The 16,909-nt window shown below is 40.1% G+C and overlaps 1 protein-coding gene across 1 annotated transcript in view; it reads left to right on the top strand.

Moving 5' to 3' along the window:
- Positions 1 to 16,909, top strand: part of CNTN6 (contactin 6) — a gene marked incomplete at its 5' end in the record, with an annotated part of 54,392 nt that overhangs the window by 13,497 nt on the left and 23,986 nt on the right. Inside the window, 2 exons of the mRNA XM_009878078.1 lie at positions 2,430 to 2,559; positions 3,625 to 3,775. Coding sequence (XP_009876380.1) covers positions 2,430 to 2,559; positions 3,625 to 3,775 — 281 coding nt within the window. The remainder of the gene's footprint in view (positions 1 to 2,429; positions 2,560 to 3,624; positions 3,776 to 16,909) is intronic.

Genomic DNA, 16,909 nt, shown 5'->3' with positions numbered 1-16,909 from the left:
CATGGAGAATGGCTTCCATGGCAAGAAACTCTTTTCTGCATTTGCATCCTGCTGAGGCCAAGTTTTCCTGGTTTATGAAGTATCTATTCAGCGTCTATTGGGCACAAAATGGCATGGCTCATCTGTAATGTGTTTTTATTGGGTTGGAAAAAAAAATAACACTGTGATTAATTTCTGTCTAGCAATAATAGATAGAGAATAATTTCCAAAACATATGGGGCAAATTAGCACCTGCTGGGTTGCAGAACCAGTGCTTGTTTGACTTAGTAGTGCTTATTTGAAGCAATTGGAGGGTGGTTTAATCTTCCATATGATTTTCTGTTGGATTAATCCTAAACAGAACCCAACTAGTATCTGAGAACACGAGCTGGAATTTACTTGGATTGCAATTTTTCTGAACCTTATCACTCTACTCAGTCACCTCTTTCAAAGCAAGATTATCTGGTTTCCCTCTCTTTTGAAGACAGTGATATTTAGAATCTGTCACTCTTCAATTGCATCGTTTCAATAAAAAAGAATAAAACACTCTGCAGACACATTTTCAACCGACATTTTCACAGTTCTTACAGTGTATTGTAGATGGAATACTTCAGACAACAAAATGCTGAATGTTATTGCTCAATGGACTAAATGGATAGTTTGGAGGTTAAAGTACAAGGAAGGTGTAATAAAATATTCAGTCTGTCACAGCACCCAGCTTGTTGCAAATATCACAGGAAGAATACCTTCCAGATACATTTCACCTCGGGGCTGCTTCTGAGGATATCGTCTACCCTCTGTCAAACCTTTCCCCCTGACCACCTGGCTGGTCATCCCTGCAGTACTCCTGCTTGTGAACACGGTGTGCTTTGTTCTTCCTTTTGTCTGCAAAACTCAAAAGAGCCAGCAGAGAATGGTGGGGAATCTGGAGTGTTCATGAAACATGAGTATTGCTTCAGCAGGGGGTTTTACATTCAAAGGATGTTTGTAAAAAACAAAATGCATCGGGAGGATAGCAAACAGCCTGGAGGTAAAACTAAGTATGCAGAAATATCTATAGCAAGAGCTTAAAAAGAAATAAAAATAACAGTGGATAAGTAATGCAAAATTGTTAATCAGTTTGCAATCCACCTGTCATACAACCACAGGCTGCGCTCTTGTCAAATTTCCAAACTAAACAAGGTTGGGCTGGGTGAGTTGTGACATCTTCAGGGAAAAGCCAGGGTATTGGAAAATGGAGCTCTGTGGCTAAATAAGTTGCCCCCTTTGCAAGCACCTTTAGAGAAATCCCCCCCCACAAAGCTGTGCCCCTGGCTTGTCTGTGCCAACTCGGCAAGTTAAGTTACAGACCTTTTAGGGGTTCGCAAACTTATTTTAGCTTGTAGCGGTTCAACAAAGACTCTGTACTCTAAGTGTACAGGAGCAGCATGATAATAAAAGTAATAATACCTGTCGTTCCAGACTTGCATTTGGTGATGGAATTTGCATTCCCTGTTGTGGGTTTCTTCCAGGCTAATCTGTTTTGAGGAACATGTTTTCCTTCTCAGTGTTACACTTTGCAGTGGAGCTGTTGTTGTCTCTGGAGGCTAGTAATAGTCAAGTCACAAAATATTTAGCTTGAAGTTATGCTTCTAGCATGAAACAGGCTTTTTTTTCTGTTTGCTGAAATAGAACAAATAAAACTCCTTTTAACACACCCAAGCCTGAGCTCAGGTCCAATTTCCCCATTATGAGGTTACCTCTATTTCAGCACTATCGCACCAATAGAAATTCAAGCCATGAGGACTATGCTCTTCCTTAGATTTGAACAGCTGCCTGGGGGTTTCGAGGAGTAATTTCCAAGTGTTGCTTTTCAGTAGAGATTGTCCAGTGAACCGTTTTTCCTATGACTTGCAGTCTGATGACGTTTGAAATGTTTGCATTATCTGAGAACCTCCACCTCCTGTGGAGCTTGATCATCCTAGATCATCATCAGATGCGTCTCATGGGCTGAGGGGGGGTAGTCCATGCTTCACCGTGTGCCCAGGCAGGGCTACAGGTCCTGTTTTCAGGAGGGTATGGGAGATGCTCGAGGCTCCCCATGTGGAGCAGCCATCCCTGCCCTGCGGTAGCTCCTTCAGCCTCACGGTGAAGCATGCCCAGTTCAGCAATGCAGAGAAACACACACCACAGCTGGAACATCTGGGCAACCTTCCCCAAGGCAATGACTCCGCAGCATGTGTTTGGAATTCTTGAAAAGCTGGAAGAACTAGGATGTCTGTAAACATAACCACCATCATATAGCCAACGTATCCATTGTATTTCTGATGTATTCATCCCCATTGCTTCCAAGAAAACAACATTTCTGCTTCTGAATTATGATCGGGTGCATCAGTGTGACACCAAAAGGCTTTGAGATAGTACGCTCATTGGCTCTGTCAATGTTTTTTTGCTTGTTTTTCTTTTGTCAGGGAAGAATTCAAATAGAAAATGGGACTCTTATCATACCTATGCTGAATATGTCAGATTCTGGCCTCTATCAGTGTGTGGCAGAAAACAAGTATGGTACTATTTATGCCAATGCTGAGTTGCGGGTGATAGGTAAGTAAATGTCACTAAAATGAGCAGATGCTGGACATAACAGGACACTGATTGGAAAAAAATGAAATTAAGAACTGAGTAGATTAAATTCCACCTGACGGTTCAAGTCTGTTGATATTTCTTTGCTGCTTGCTCTTCACCCACGTGCAAATGTTTTTATTTCATAGCTGGGTTTTGGGAAGAATCTAATCCCATGTGTAGTCTTTTTTATTCACGTACACCCAAGTTTAACAAATGCTGTTTCTCACTTAGTATTTTGAGTTATTAATAGTTATTCTGCAGTGTTTAAAAGTCATTTTGGAAAGCGAGAAAAATAGATTTAACCATAAACAAAGAGCATATGGCAAATATATATAAAAACAAATAACATGCAGCAAGTAATCTCATTAATGATTATGAGAGATGCACATAAAAAGGAATTTGTTCATATGTTCTGAAAAGTATTCTATTATAGGTATCCAAATATAACATTTGTTTGACAGCCAAATACTAGCAAAACTAGTACAACACAGACTTTAAGAGCACCTAACTGTTGTACAGGTCTCATGTTTTCTCCTTCTCCAGGAGTGAATTTTCACATAAATTACTGGGAAAACAAACACATTTTCAGAAAACAGTGTCAGTTTATGAATAGAAAGCCGTTGAAAAATGGCATTTGTAATTGAACACTCTCTGCATATGAATACCCACGGTTGGGATCAGGAGTTGGGATATTTGTCCTGCTGACACAGCTCTGCTCAGGAACCTCTTTCTTCATCACACATAGACCTGTTCTCCCAGTCCGCAGATAACCCCAAGGAAAGATTTCCAAAGCAGACAGCTTCTGGGTAGAGAGTTTAGAAACAGCATAAATAAGGATAAATAATAAATAAGATAGAATGAATTCCATTCTTTGGCACTTAAACACATTTTTCATGTTTGATATATCTACTTTTGCAAAATCCTCAAAAGCAAAGCAATTATTGGATTCACCCACTGTGTAACTCAAAGAGAAGAATTTAGCAAGTTTATTTAGTAACTTGTCAGCTGCGTGCTGTTCTGTTCTTCTTCCTTCTCTATTTTTAGCTGCAGCACCCGATTTTTCCAAAAACCCCGTGAAAAAAACATCAGTTGTTCAAGTTGGAGGTGAAGTTACAATTGGTTGTAAACCGAGCGCTTCTCCCAGAGCTGTTATCACCTGGAGAAAGGGCTCGGAGGTTCTGCGTCAGAACAAAAGGTACCATCCTAAACGAGTTTTAATAATGTCTTTTAAACACCAGTTAAACCCAGCTGGCTTGGTATTGCTTTTGACAGCTCACTGATGGAAAACTTTGATGCCAGAGTCCTTTTGTCTTTCGGCCACACAGCTCTGTGAGTGTAAAGCTGGTTGAGAACAAAGCCAAACCAAATACACGGGAGTAATTGTAGGGTGCATACGTTGGCGTTCATCATCAGTTAATTCATTGCAACGCCGTCAGAGCCGACTCTGTGCCACACGCAAAACCTGAGCAAATCGGGTAGGAGACATCAGTGGAGGCTTCGGGGAAGCAGAATATGCCCCCAGGCTGCCACAGCTGTACAGGTTGTACAATAACCCATTGCTAAATCAGCCTCCAAGCCTTGTCTTTTCTGTTTAGGCAGGATTGAGCCACTGGACCAGCATCCTGGTATGTGCTGGCACAGTCTCTCACTGCCTGGTGTGGGTGTGCGTGGTCTTCAGGAGGGTTTTATTGATGTTTGCTCTGTGATGGCGAATATCTGTGAATTGTTACAAACCATCTACATTAATGCATGCTAAAATTAATTAAATGGTAAAGCGTTAAAATCGAAAGCAGCTTGCTGACTTGAAGAAATTGTGAGAAGTACAGAAAAGAGCCTTGGTGGTATTTCCATACGTGAATGTAGACAGATGGATGAAATGGGCGATGGTGTCTAAGAACTGCAATCTTTCTCAGCGTTTCTTTCAGTTCACAAATACAGCAGCAACTCTGTTTTAGCACGTTATCATTTAAAAAGACTGAGAACAGAAGCAGTAATTCATAAACCTTTGGGAATTGAACACCAGGTTTTGCACATGGAGCTAGTTGCTCAAAGGGGTTAGTTTGGCTAATTGTAATTCTTTAAAATGTACAGTTTGCAACAGGTAATCTCTGGATTTTCTGCCATTGTTAAGAACAGGAGCAAGGAGAGCACCGTTTAAAACTTGCAGTTTAAAGCCTAGATCTCAAGGTTTTAGTACCCTAATACTCCCCATCTTGATTTGCTTAGGAAAAAAAAAATTCACATACTGCATACAGTACTTACTTGTGCTTCTGTATTAATTTGCTAACAATAATTATAAGCACGTTGTAATTTTTGAGCATCCCAGAAGGCCTTCAGCTGCCTAGAAGGAGTAAACAAAAGGAGCAGGATTTATACTGAGGCAAAGGGAGAGTGTTTAAACTCTCTGTGTGCGAAACATCATTACTGGTGTGTCTGCTAGTGCAAAGTAAAATTTTATGAAGGTTTTTGATTTTTAAATGATAAAACAGCTAATGCCAGGGCTTTAAAGAAGAGAAAATACATCTATACAGTATTTTTCCACAGATCTTTGTAACAGAAAATAGAAAATGAAGAATTTGTATAGCTACAATTAATATACAGAGCTAATTGAATTTCTAAAATCAAATGTGTCTTTGCTCATACAAAAAAAAAAAAAAAAGAGAAGGAAACTGGTCTGCTTTTATACATATGATAAAACTTGACCTCAAGCTTTCCTGATTCTGCTCCTGTTTTATTGTGAAGCAATTATATTCTCTATGGACTTCTTTATTAGAGTTTTATTTTTAAAAACAAACACCAATTCCTTATGCTTCTGAGAGCAAAACTGTGACAGACACATTGCTCAATAAGTCAGATCACATAGCTGCTTCAGAAGGATTTAGGCAAATTCAATCTTTTGTTGCAGAAATAGTGCAACTAGATCTTGTTCCACCCATAGGGGAAAGAACATTCTTTCTTTTTCGCCTTTTTCCTTTCATTCACGATAATGGTTTATTCCTGATAGTCATGCACGCATGGTCACTGCTCTGCTTGATCATCTGAGCTCTTTCTATGACAAGATAACATTGCTTTGTATTCATGTTGCTTTGTAAGTACATAAAATGTGCTAACCACAAAGCTAATTAATAGCTTATCCATATTAATAAAACCGCCATGAACTATTTTTTATTTGATTTCCTCAGAGGGTGTTCCATCAAGAATTTTTCAGTTTAGGAAGCTGTGGTACTTGGGTTCCTCCAATTTGAAAGATAGCTAAACATTTCCTAAGCCTGAAGCATAATCTTCTAGATTTCTTGCCATAGTCCAGCAGTGAAGGTCCTCAGTCCCTTTTTCAGGGTACAGATAGTTTCCTCCCTCCCCACTTACCTCTCTGATTTTCTCTGCAAGTCAAACATGTTATATCAGCTGCAGGAATCCAAGAGAAATTTCTACAGTTGGCCAATCCTGGCTGGTTTTACATGCTCTCTTCTCCACCTGATCCCCAATCAGCTTCTCTGGATCACCTAGCAGTACAGCATCAGGTTTTCTTTGGGGCACTTAACCTCCTCCTTTGGATTAAAGTCTTGAGAAATGGGCTTTTGGGAGCAATAGGACGTGTCGAAGGGGCAGCTGTTTGGAAAGGTTTTGTGTGCCCTTTGCCAAACGTATGACTGTCCTGGCATATTCTGTGGATTTTGGCTCAATGTCGAAAAAAAATGCAACAAAGAAAAAGAACAAACTTCATGCCTGAACTCTCACACTGTGGAGTCTGCCACAGATAGGAGCTATTTTCATGTATGTCAGATATTCTCTGTAAGTGCAAAGGGAGATTTCTTCATCTCACTGTGTCATCTTGCATGTCGACTGAGGAAAAGCAAGAGTAGAAGGGAACAATTCATATATTAAATAAAGCAAATTTGCAAGTCTAGACGCTGATCTCATCACAAATTTATGTCCTGTTATCGCCTTCAGTAGCTTCAGGATCAGGATGCTCATGAAAAATGTATTTTATAAAAATTCTTTTTGACTGGAGCATTTTAATAAATGAGAATTAGACCCCCTTTTACTTTACCAGAGAGAGGTGCTATTCCCTCAGCATGAGTTGAGGATCCCCAAACACTGTAGTGAATGCAGATAAACATATGTGATTCATTCCACTTGGATTTTAAATGAGGATATCTGAGGGAAAACCGAGAAATGAGGTAGGCTGAGAGAATGTGTTAGTCATACACAGCACTTTCCACACATTAATAATCAGTAATAAGCAAATATTCATAATTTAAATTGTTTTCTGGTGACTGGACAAGAAGGGGGGTCAATAAGGCATGCTCAGTACTTGTTGACTCCTAGACTTGCTTGTCCATCCCTGTGGAGGGTAGTTGTCTCTATGCTCTAAGTAAAGCTGCTCTAGCTGGTAAATTCTCTCTCCCGTGCACCTCTTGGTTTTTACGTTTTGCACTCAAGTTTTTGCCATTACTCAAAGGAAACATGGGAGAGAGGCTGAGCACCAAAATGAAAAGCTCTTCCAACAACCTTGGGCAGAGAAAACTGAGCAGATGTTGCGGCTGGAGGCTTCTGACACTGTGGGTGCGGGGAATTACCTGGGAATTGCTGAGGAGCCTCAAAACCAAGGGGCTTCTCCTGCTCCCCTGAGAAATGCAAGGAGCTGGCAGGTTTCATTAACTGCTCACATCCATGTGCAGCAACAGAGTCGTTCTGCCGGTCTCCTGGGCAGGACTGTTCTCCTGCAGCCTTCTGAGCACCCGTGGCCACCATCTGCTTCTGCCTTTCTTCTGCTGCTCAGGGTCAGATTCCAAACCCATGAGCATTTTGAACAAATTTTAAACCTTTTTTTTGTTATTTGGGAAAAGAATTCTGTGTTGTCACTGCTGTTGGAATTAGAGAAATAGGGAGTTAAAATAAAAATAAAGGCAATTAATTGGTTGACAGGAGAAGTCCTCAATCCGCTGAACAAATATGACATACAAAACATGTACTGTGAAATAGCATTTCAGCTTGAACCATTTTGAGAAGAAATGTGTCAGGGCAGTTCAACAAACTTCAGTGAAACATTTCAATTACCAGAATGTCAACACTGTTTGTTTAGCTTGTACTGAAACCTTCCGAAATATCCATTTTTTATTTTTTATTTAAAAAAAAATACAAAAAAGTCTGCATGGGAAGGAATCAAGACAAAATGTATTGAAAATCCCCAAATTTGCACTACTCTACTAACAAAGCAGGAGATTGATGTCACTTAACTTTTATTTAGCTGAAGTGACTATGCAGTCTAAGGTAGTTATTTACTTTTTCTCAGCAGCCACCTCCATCTCAAATGAGATGCCTAACTTTTAGATGAGCAAAGCTGGGGGAGTGAAAAGTATTAAGTCAGGCCTGATGAGTAGCATAGGCAAAGAGAATCTTTGTTTGTCATACTGCTTAGTGCCACAAACCAGCCCGCTTTATGCACCCACTCTTTACAGATAAAGGTAGTATCGACATTTATATGCTGATAGCAAGTTTTATATGAAATGTTATTTTCTTATGCTATTCCAGCACTTACCATTCTACTCCGAGCTTTCTACAGCAATGCGGCCAGGTGCATAGCAATGGGATACTAGTATTGCTATAATTTTATTTTTTAAGTCTGGTTTTGGAAGCCTGGATTAAGTGTATCTCCATTTTTATCCTTCTTGCTTTTCTACCACATGAAGCTTTGCACAGCTTTGATGATACGCCTTAACCCTTCTATCTTATCAGTGTCTGTGGGCTTGTAAAGAAGTTCATTTCCTATTTTAGTTAGAGCACTTGAAGTGTGGGCATCAGCAGTCAGAGCAATTCCAGATATCTTAAACACCATCGCTGTAAGTCACAATGAATACAAATTAAGCTTATCTCTTGATGAAATTCTAATTTTGCTTAGGGAACCAATGGAATTGGTACCACATTTGCTTAATTTTGTTAATCGCTTCGGTTCCGTTCTTTGCTAACAAACAGATTGAGAGAAATCAAAGGCGTGGATTTTCCTGCCTGCTTTCAATGCTTGATCTGAACTTACGTATTAAGATATGAAAACTCCTGCAAAAGCTGAGATTGCTGTATAGAATTGCTTTGGTTTTTCATCTCTCAGGCCATGCTACTACTGCGTGTTCGGTGCTAATCAGACAAAACTCGTCATTACACCCTTCCTGAGGGAGTGCTGAGAGCTGCACGGCAAGGAGTGTTCTGTGTCGTGGCTAAAAATATCTTCTGCTCAGATTACGGTGCTCCCAGTTCCTATGCGAAAGGTAGCAGAAAAGAGGGTATGGCAGGAGTCTAGTAGAGGCAGCTGTAATGTATTTCTTGAATATTTATTTGCTATCAGCATGGTATTTTTCTGTTTTCAGCATTGGTTGTAAGAATAAACGTGCAAGAGTTTGCCCATGCTTCCTTCTGAATAATGTCATTGAACCAAGGAGGAATACAAAACGTGGCAGCACTCAGTAAAGAGTGAGCACACATGAGCAGTGAAGTTTGGTGATGCAGCAAAACTCATGATGTTGGCATAAGAAAAGTTTTACAACCAAAGGGTTGCCAGCAAATGCCTCAGACTGACCTGAAGTTCCTTCAGTCTTCGTTTTTTCGTGTTCTCCATGTTTCTGGTTATTTCTGTCCTCTCGTCCAAGTTGGGAGTGAAGGCAGGGGAGTGGAAAACACAGGAGTGAAAGACGAGGAGGGAGACATAAGGAGAGAGGAAGAATGAGCACAGAGGAGGGGAAGAAAAAGATCATATTTTATTTTTCTTCTTAATCTTATTTTGCTTTGTTTTTCCCCTTTCTTCTTTCTCCATTATCTTGCCATTTGAAGTCAATCCACTGCAGAGTAATGAGAAGGCAGAAGGGGACCCCCATTGCTACTTGACCCAATGAAGTGCTGGCAGGCAGCAGACAGACAATATTAATGCAGTGGAAGACATAAGAAAAGGGCTTTTCCTTTCTTTTCTCTCTCCTTAGAGAGTTTCATAATGGAACAAGCCAATAAACCTAATTTTATCTTGTGCTACTGACTACTTAATGCAATAGTGTTTAGCACATCAGATAGCGTGAGCATCAAGTAAGCAAATGAACCATATGTTCTCACATATAAGAAAGAATGACAACCTGCGTGATGCTGGATTTATTACAATTTCCCTTCTGTATGACACATCCCTAATACAATTTTAAATTGTTCTCGCTCGACTCCTGGGAACCTGGTTAAGGTGAGCCTTTCCGAGGGGCTGTCCTACACGCTGAGATGTCCCAAGCAATCTGTCACTCTTCCATGTCACACAGAGTTGCAATAAACCAAACCCCGGCGAATGTCAGTGTTGTGCCCTTTCTCCCTTTCAGTTCATGTTCTGCTTCATGCACATATTCTGATTGATGTTCAGGATTTGATCCAAAGCCAACTAATCTCGTTGGAGTTTTTCCATTGACTTCGGCAGGCTGTGCATCAAGGTTCCTAATTAGGAGCTCGCACAAAAAAATAATGAGAGGATGCAACCTTCTGTGCTTCTCTTCTAGTCCAAGTTGTACTGCCATACACATCATTACCGTTGCTCTATTCTGGTGTGTATCGCCCTAGCATACAAAAATACTAGTACTGAAGGAAAAAACATACTGCACAAACACCAGATAAAAGAGAGCTCCTGCTCCCAACATTTTTCAACCTAAGAGTGACGTTAGAGGTAACAGATAGATCAGGACACAGTGTGGAGGTGATGTGAAAAGGAGCAGTAAGATATGAACATGACAGGCACGTGGACTGTTGCCAATCATGCTGTAGGCTTGATGAACAGAGTCTTCTAGGGAGGAGTTGCTGGGGTCATCTCGAGTGTGCAGGGTTATGTGAGGGGAATCATAGAAACATCACCCTGAAAATGTGGCTAATGCTTGGCCAAAGTGAAGGGTTTGTAGGAGGACTAACGCCTCTGGTTTAGTCATGGGATTTTATTACAAAGAAATACTTCTGTTTCATTACTTCATTTCCATGAGAACTAAAAGTCTTTTCGTATTTTCAGTGAAAGGAAGAGCTACTTAAGGGACACACACATGTGGTGGAATATTACATGTTCAACACATGAAATTTCTATGTTCTGATATTTTGAGCAAGTATGTATGTCTCAGGCTTCAGGGAACAACATGCAGTCCCTATCATCATCACTCAAATTCAATATAAATTGAATAGCCCAGCGAGGACTGCCCAAGGTTTCCTATGAACCCACAGGTAGCCCAACCAATGGGCACAAGAAGCTGGAGGTGGTGAGAGCTGAAGGTGGTGAGGCATGAGAACAAGGGCATGTGCGGCTGAAAGAAGATGAGTCGTCAGCATGGACATTGAAATCACTAAAGATGAGCAGTGTTCATCTCCAGCATTGTGTCTGCACGTGGACAGGCTGTCCAGGGTTTCTGAAAGCAAGCTGGTACCATATACCGTTGTTCTATATGCAGCTGCTTGTTGTATATCCAGAATACATTAAACAGCAGGTTTTACTGTAGTTTTATTTTTGAAATCTGTTCTGAGTAGCGGATAGGGGAGAAGATTCCTGTAGGTGAATTAGTGTCCCACACAGAGGGTAATTCGTGGCCTCATGTACTGTTTAAATCCTACTTAAGTCTCATATTAAGGGCTTAGTTTTACATCTGGAGCGAACTTGATTGTATAAATGGCTGAGTCTGAACTCCTAATAATGTCTGAATCGTAAAAATAGTGATTAATGTTGGGATTAGATTGCACAGTTGTAGTGTGGGTATTCCATCCTGTGCTGAAAGAGATTTTCTCTGATGTAGCAGAGTTATGAAGATTTAGCAGAAACAATGGAATTTGTTGGCAAATACTAGAATTGGCAGCCTTTTCCTCCAGCCGTTCAGTTCATTTTCGACCTGGATTCTCACCACAGAATTTTGCCGTCTGGTTCCTGATCCTTTTCTTCTCTGTATACTCTTTTATCATGACTTTTCTTCTGCTGTGAATGTTCAGACTAATCAACATATGACTACCTAAATACGATGCAGGCTAACAACCAAGAAATCTTTGTTTTTGCCTGGATGTGCTAAGATCTGCCTTTTGTCTCAGTCATCGCATAGGAGAATCTGCCTTGCATTTAACACCCGAGCATGTTAAAGACAGGGTAAAGCAACTTTTGCTAATTTATGTTAAAGGGAGTATCATCTCCTGAAAATACTGTATTTTGTCTGGAAGCTTTATCACGGAGTATAACTCAGTTCAGATGTCTGTATATATATATATGAAATAAATATTTATGGTCTCAAACTGCAGAAAGTCTATGCAAAACTAATGTTCCTTTCTAGGAACAGAAAGGAATTTGAAGAAATAGCAAGGAACAGTCTTACATTGTCACTTTCTGTCATCGCTAACAGTATTCTTTTCTAAAATGTTTTAATAAGGTTATTCAGCTAGATTGTGTAATTTTATTTTGATCCAAATAGTTAACACAGATTTTAATGAAATTTATTTTATTTCCAGTTAATTGTCAGTCAACTCTGAAGCTCATTTATAACAGCATGCAGACAAGGAAAATCTTCTTTCAGGCAGAGTTTATTAAATGGCAATACTATTAGCATACAAATTACACTCAGCATAGGATAAACAGGTACAAAGATCATTAACATATAACACAGACAGTCAGATCTCAGATGGGACTCAGGGGGACCTTTTCAAAAATACCAGAGCTGTCATCAGCAGGCACAATTCATTCACTCAGTCAAACTTTATTCACATTTACCTCTGCATAAATCACTAGTAATTCTGAGTCACTTGAGAGCTGCGCTCGTGTTTCTGGCCCTCGCTTGCTTCCCCTTGTACTTTTCAATTCAGTCTCTCTCACGCTTCTCAATCTTTGTAAAATTAGAAAAGTCACTTATTGTCTCCATGTCTGCTAGCGTATCGGAAGAAATTTATAAACAATATATATCTTTTTGTCGCCTATGAAAACAAGAGTGGTTTTGCTCTTGAGCAGTAAAGTGAGACTGGGAAGACATGGTTTCAAATATGATTTCCCAGATAATAAAAATTACTTTGCCTCTGATTTAATCAGATCCAGAATGCTCCCTTTTTATCTGCACAGTGCTATGAGGATGACTCCAGTAACATTATGAGGTGTCAGATGCTCCATGTTAGAGACAGACAGAAGAGTGAATCTTTACATTAAGTATCAGGGTTACTTTCTTTTGAAAAGAATTATTTTGTGCCCTTGTAGAGATAGCCATGCCGTTGGCAGAGCTGAAATCTGCAGAAGTAGGCTTGGCTGACCCCCAGTTTTACACCCATCCAGCTCAACCAAATCTGATGGAGATTTCAAAGACATTCGCTGCATTGCATTAATGCAATTCACATCCATGAATTAAAATCGCACCTCTCTCTAAAACAGATTGGCTGAACAATACAGCAGCGCACAAAAACCACCTCTGCTGCACTTTAAAACCTAATGAGTTGACACCTCTTTCTTTTCTCAGATTTTATTTTCCCATCAGCCTTGTTAAATACATATTATTCTTTCATGCTCTTAAGATCAAAGCAAATAGCCATCAACAATTTTTTGTTCACATGAGACAACACTTTCGGAGATGGATTGTTTGGCCTGGTTAATTAAAAGCTGTACCTATCAGCCCTGCTTGATTTCTCAAGTTCTTTACTTAAAAAGTATGTGTGACAATTTTAATGAGCTCTCACTTCTTCCCAGTCTCGTGTCTTCTGCAAAAGCATTGCAAACTATTCTTTTTTGAGCATTAGGCAAAGTTTTGACTCCAATAGACCTTGGGTAAGTGGTTGGTTTCCCCTTTTTGTGTACAATTCTTGTCTCGTATACTGAGGGAGTCACTCAGGGAGGACAAAGACGTGGATCCATCCGATGGCATGAGGAGATTGAAAAAAACCCAAAGGATGTTGCTTACACTGTGGTCAAATAAATCAGGGAAAATCTTCTCACAAAGGGTTGTGGGACTAGAGGTTTGCAGAGGCTCGAAGGGTTTTGCATTCACTCCTGAAGACAGATTTCCCTCTGAATAGAAAGGCTCTAGATCCAAGCCCTGGGACAGGTCACTCGGTGCTGGGGAAGCACAGTGGTACCAGCCGTTGCATCCTTCCTCTGCCCTCACCCTCTGCCACAGGCACCTGTGGATGGAAAAGTGCCTACACGTGTCTCTGAAAAGGGCTTTAAGAGGTCTCCCTGTGATCCACGTGACGTGAACCACGTCCAACACATCCATCGTTTTGCGGGGGTAAATTCCCAGACTTGTTACATAAGGAATGATTCTTCTGGGGGTTTCTAATTAGCCCTTTCGTATGGGATTTTTATGTGGATTTACATAACCGGATTTTCGTCTCTTCTCTTCCTCATAGCAACTTGGCTTAATTGAGCTATTTCCCCAGAGACAGCACCTGTGTACTTCAGGCAGGAACACAGGCGTCAGCACTAGCCTGATAAGAAGTTAAGCATTTTGTAAGTCAGAGATACTGGTTTAGAGTTAGGCTGATGTTTAAGCAATCCCTTGCTGCAACAAGGCTTTAGGAACACCTGTGTCACGAACAGCCCATTTCATTGCTCCTTCTTTCCCAGGGTCACATTTATCAGATCTGCTTCAGATCTTTTGCTCTTTGTCCCTCGAGAGGTGCTCATTTTTTAATGAGAGAAGTCCAGTTTTCCTCATGGACAAAACGTACTACTTGCGTTATATTGGACAAGTTAAACTTTTCTCTCAAGTTAAACTTTTCTCTCTTGTAGCAGTACTTGGAATTACCTCGGCTTCCAATGCAAATGCTAAGAATGCTTATCTATAACCTTCACGTAGCCTAAAATGTTGTGAAAAGCAATGATTTTCAGCAGGTGAGACATGCGTTTCACAGCTTCTTTTTAAATGGTTTGTTAGAGCTTGAGCCAAAGCCAATTAAAGGAATTATTCCCACTGCCTTCAGGATCACAGTTCTGTGATTTGAAAGACAAATGGAAGCCATGGCTCTGAGGAAGTGTACGGCAACTTTGTTTTTCATGGCAACTGGGTGGGTATTTCACATTGGTTTTTCCCTTGCATTTGAAATACATCATCTTGATTTTCTGCTGGACTCTGCTTTCTCATCCTTCTCCTGACACAGGCGTCAGTACAGCTGGAAATGACTCCCTCTTTTTTTTTCTTTTTTTTTTTTTTCCTTTTTTCTTTTTCCTTTAATTCCCTTCCCCACTAACTAATTACTCCGGAGTCCTTTGTGCTTTTACATAAATCCTGCCCAAGTATCTTATTTACAGCTAGCTCCCTAATTGTCTTTAGGTAGCATGACCTCTGTTTCAAACAACTGCGAAGCTTTTATTAGCTCATAGTTTCTCTCTGTTAAGCTCCTTTTTGATCCGTTCAAAGAGCCATTCCATCCTCTGCCTGCCCAGCCACTGAAATATTTTTTCAGAACAGTGTTTCTACACATCAAACATTACCTTGTCAGCTCTTGAGTGGGTACAAACCCCTCTTAGTGGATAAACCAGGAAGCTGGGAATCATTCAGAGCTCAATTCCTAATGAAGAGTGCAGGGGAAAAGGATTTGAGCGAGACATGACTGAACCTCAATCCATAGAGGGCTAAGCGCAGAGCCTGTACATTCAAAGATTCTTCCCTTTATTATCCCACATGTTTTCAGTCTGTTTTCTCCTTTACATTGGAATCTTTTGGAGATTGGGGTTGTCTCTATTTTTCCTATATACTCACTTCTGGATTCCAGTTTGTACACAGAGCTTTCAGGTAAATGCAATAGGGCACTGATATTTAGCAGTGAGAAAGATACTGTGGTGGTTTGTAACAACTTATTATTCAGGTATCCAATTTATGGACATTTTTACTAATTCACACTTGAATCTCTTCTGATACTGTTTGATGAAGCCACCATATGTTAGCTAGCCAGCCACTTGAATCCACGTTTTTATCACTAGCAGTTTCTAATGAGGGTGCTCTCTTGCAGCTGGCATAAACTGATGTGAAGAAATACATCATTAATGTAAAGAAAATTGCAGAGGCCGAAGTGGAATACTTGCAAATGTTTTTTCATAGTCAAATCAGCCTTTGAAATGCTGTTGTCAGGTGTGTCCGCGTACTCGGAGGCAGGGGAACCTGTAGTTGCTCGTTTTAACACACATTGTCGTGAAGCCAGTAGCAGTGCTCAGTTCTTTCATGCTTATTCACCTTTTCTTATCTGAAAAAGTTATTTAGTTGATATATCGTTATATTGAAGAGTGTCCTTTGTTGCTCCTCTCCAGTTTTATATGGATATGCGATGGATTATTAAACCCAAACTTATTTCTCATTGTACTAAAAATTACAAACAAAAAGCTGCTGCAGTGCCTGGTCATTATCTCCAGGGAGATATTCAAGTTGGAATTCCTTCCCCTCTCAGCATCACACCCCAGTAACAGAACATGATACTCAGGAGCAGATCTTATGACAGGTTAAGGTCAGACAAAGGTGGGAGTCATGAAACTGGGGGGATGTAAGCAAAAAGACCACCAGAAATCCAAGTCTAGTACTACTCTTCATGAGCTGAGAGGCTGGGAGTGTGGAATGAGAAGCAGAACAAGGTCTATTGTGTGTTATGCACAGAGCTACAAATATATAAATACCAGCAGCAAGATACTACGATGCTTTTTGTGTGTTTAATGGCTATGATATTACTGCCAGCTTCAACTTCTGCTCTTGTTATTGTTCGTTTCCTTTAATAATTCATTACATCATCCAGTCTTATGTTGTTAGTAATAAATATTAAATACCCAAGCTGTGATGCATGAATTAGATATTTTCTTTTTATAAAAGGATTCTTGTATTAGATGTAAATGTCAATTAAAAGAGGAATATAAAAAAATAATGCAATGCTTCTGTGAGCACCAGAATGAATGAATGAAGCCTGGTTTTCTGTGCATTTGTGGCTTAGAGCTGGATTCTGTCAGATGTAAGAAAGCGTGACATTGGAGTGCAGCCCTTCCCTGGTTGGATGTAGGTTCTCTGATGCCTACTAAAGAAGGGGCTCATGAAGTGTCCTTGTTGACAAGAGGGACTGTACATAGAGACCCTGACCCCACCTTAATGAAAATTCCAGGAACCGCATGTCTTTCAGCCTACTGTCCTTCTAAATTCAGAAAAAAAATTGGTCAAGAACTTCAACATCTACCAGGCGCAACAAGTGGATGGAAGAACTGCCATAAAATTAGGAAAACATTGCAAGACGATATTCTTTGCTGTCTAAAAGTTTGTCGTTTACCCAGTTCAGTTTTCATTTCAAAATTTCCTACCTTTGATAGGATGTGTTCTGTGTATTTGTGAAGAAAATTCCCAAATCC

Source organism: Apaloderma vittatum, unplaced genomic scaffold (assembly GCF_000703405.1).
Source record: "Apaloderma vittatum isolate BGI_N311 unplaced genomic scaffold, ASM70340v1 scaffold14121, whole genome shotgun sequence".
NCBI lineage: Eukaryota > Metazoa > Chordata > Aves > Trogoniformes > Trogonidae > Apaloderma > Apaloderma vittatum.
Note: the sequence above shows the minus strand (reverse complement) of the source record. Positions and strands in the feature narration are given on the sequence as shown.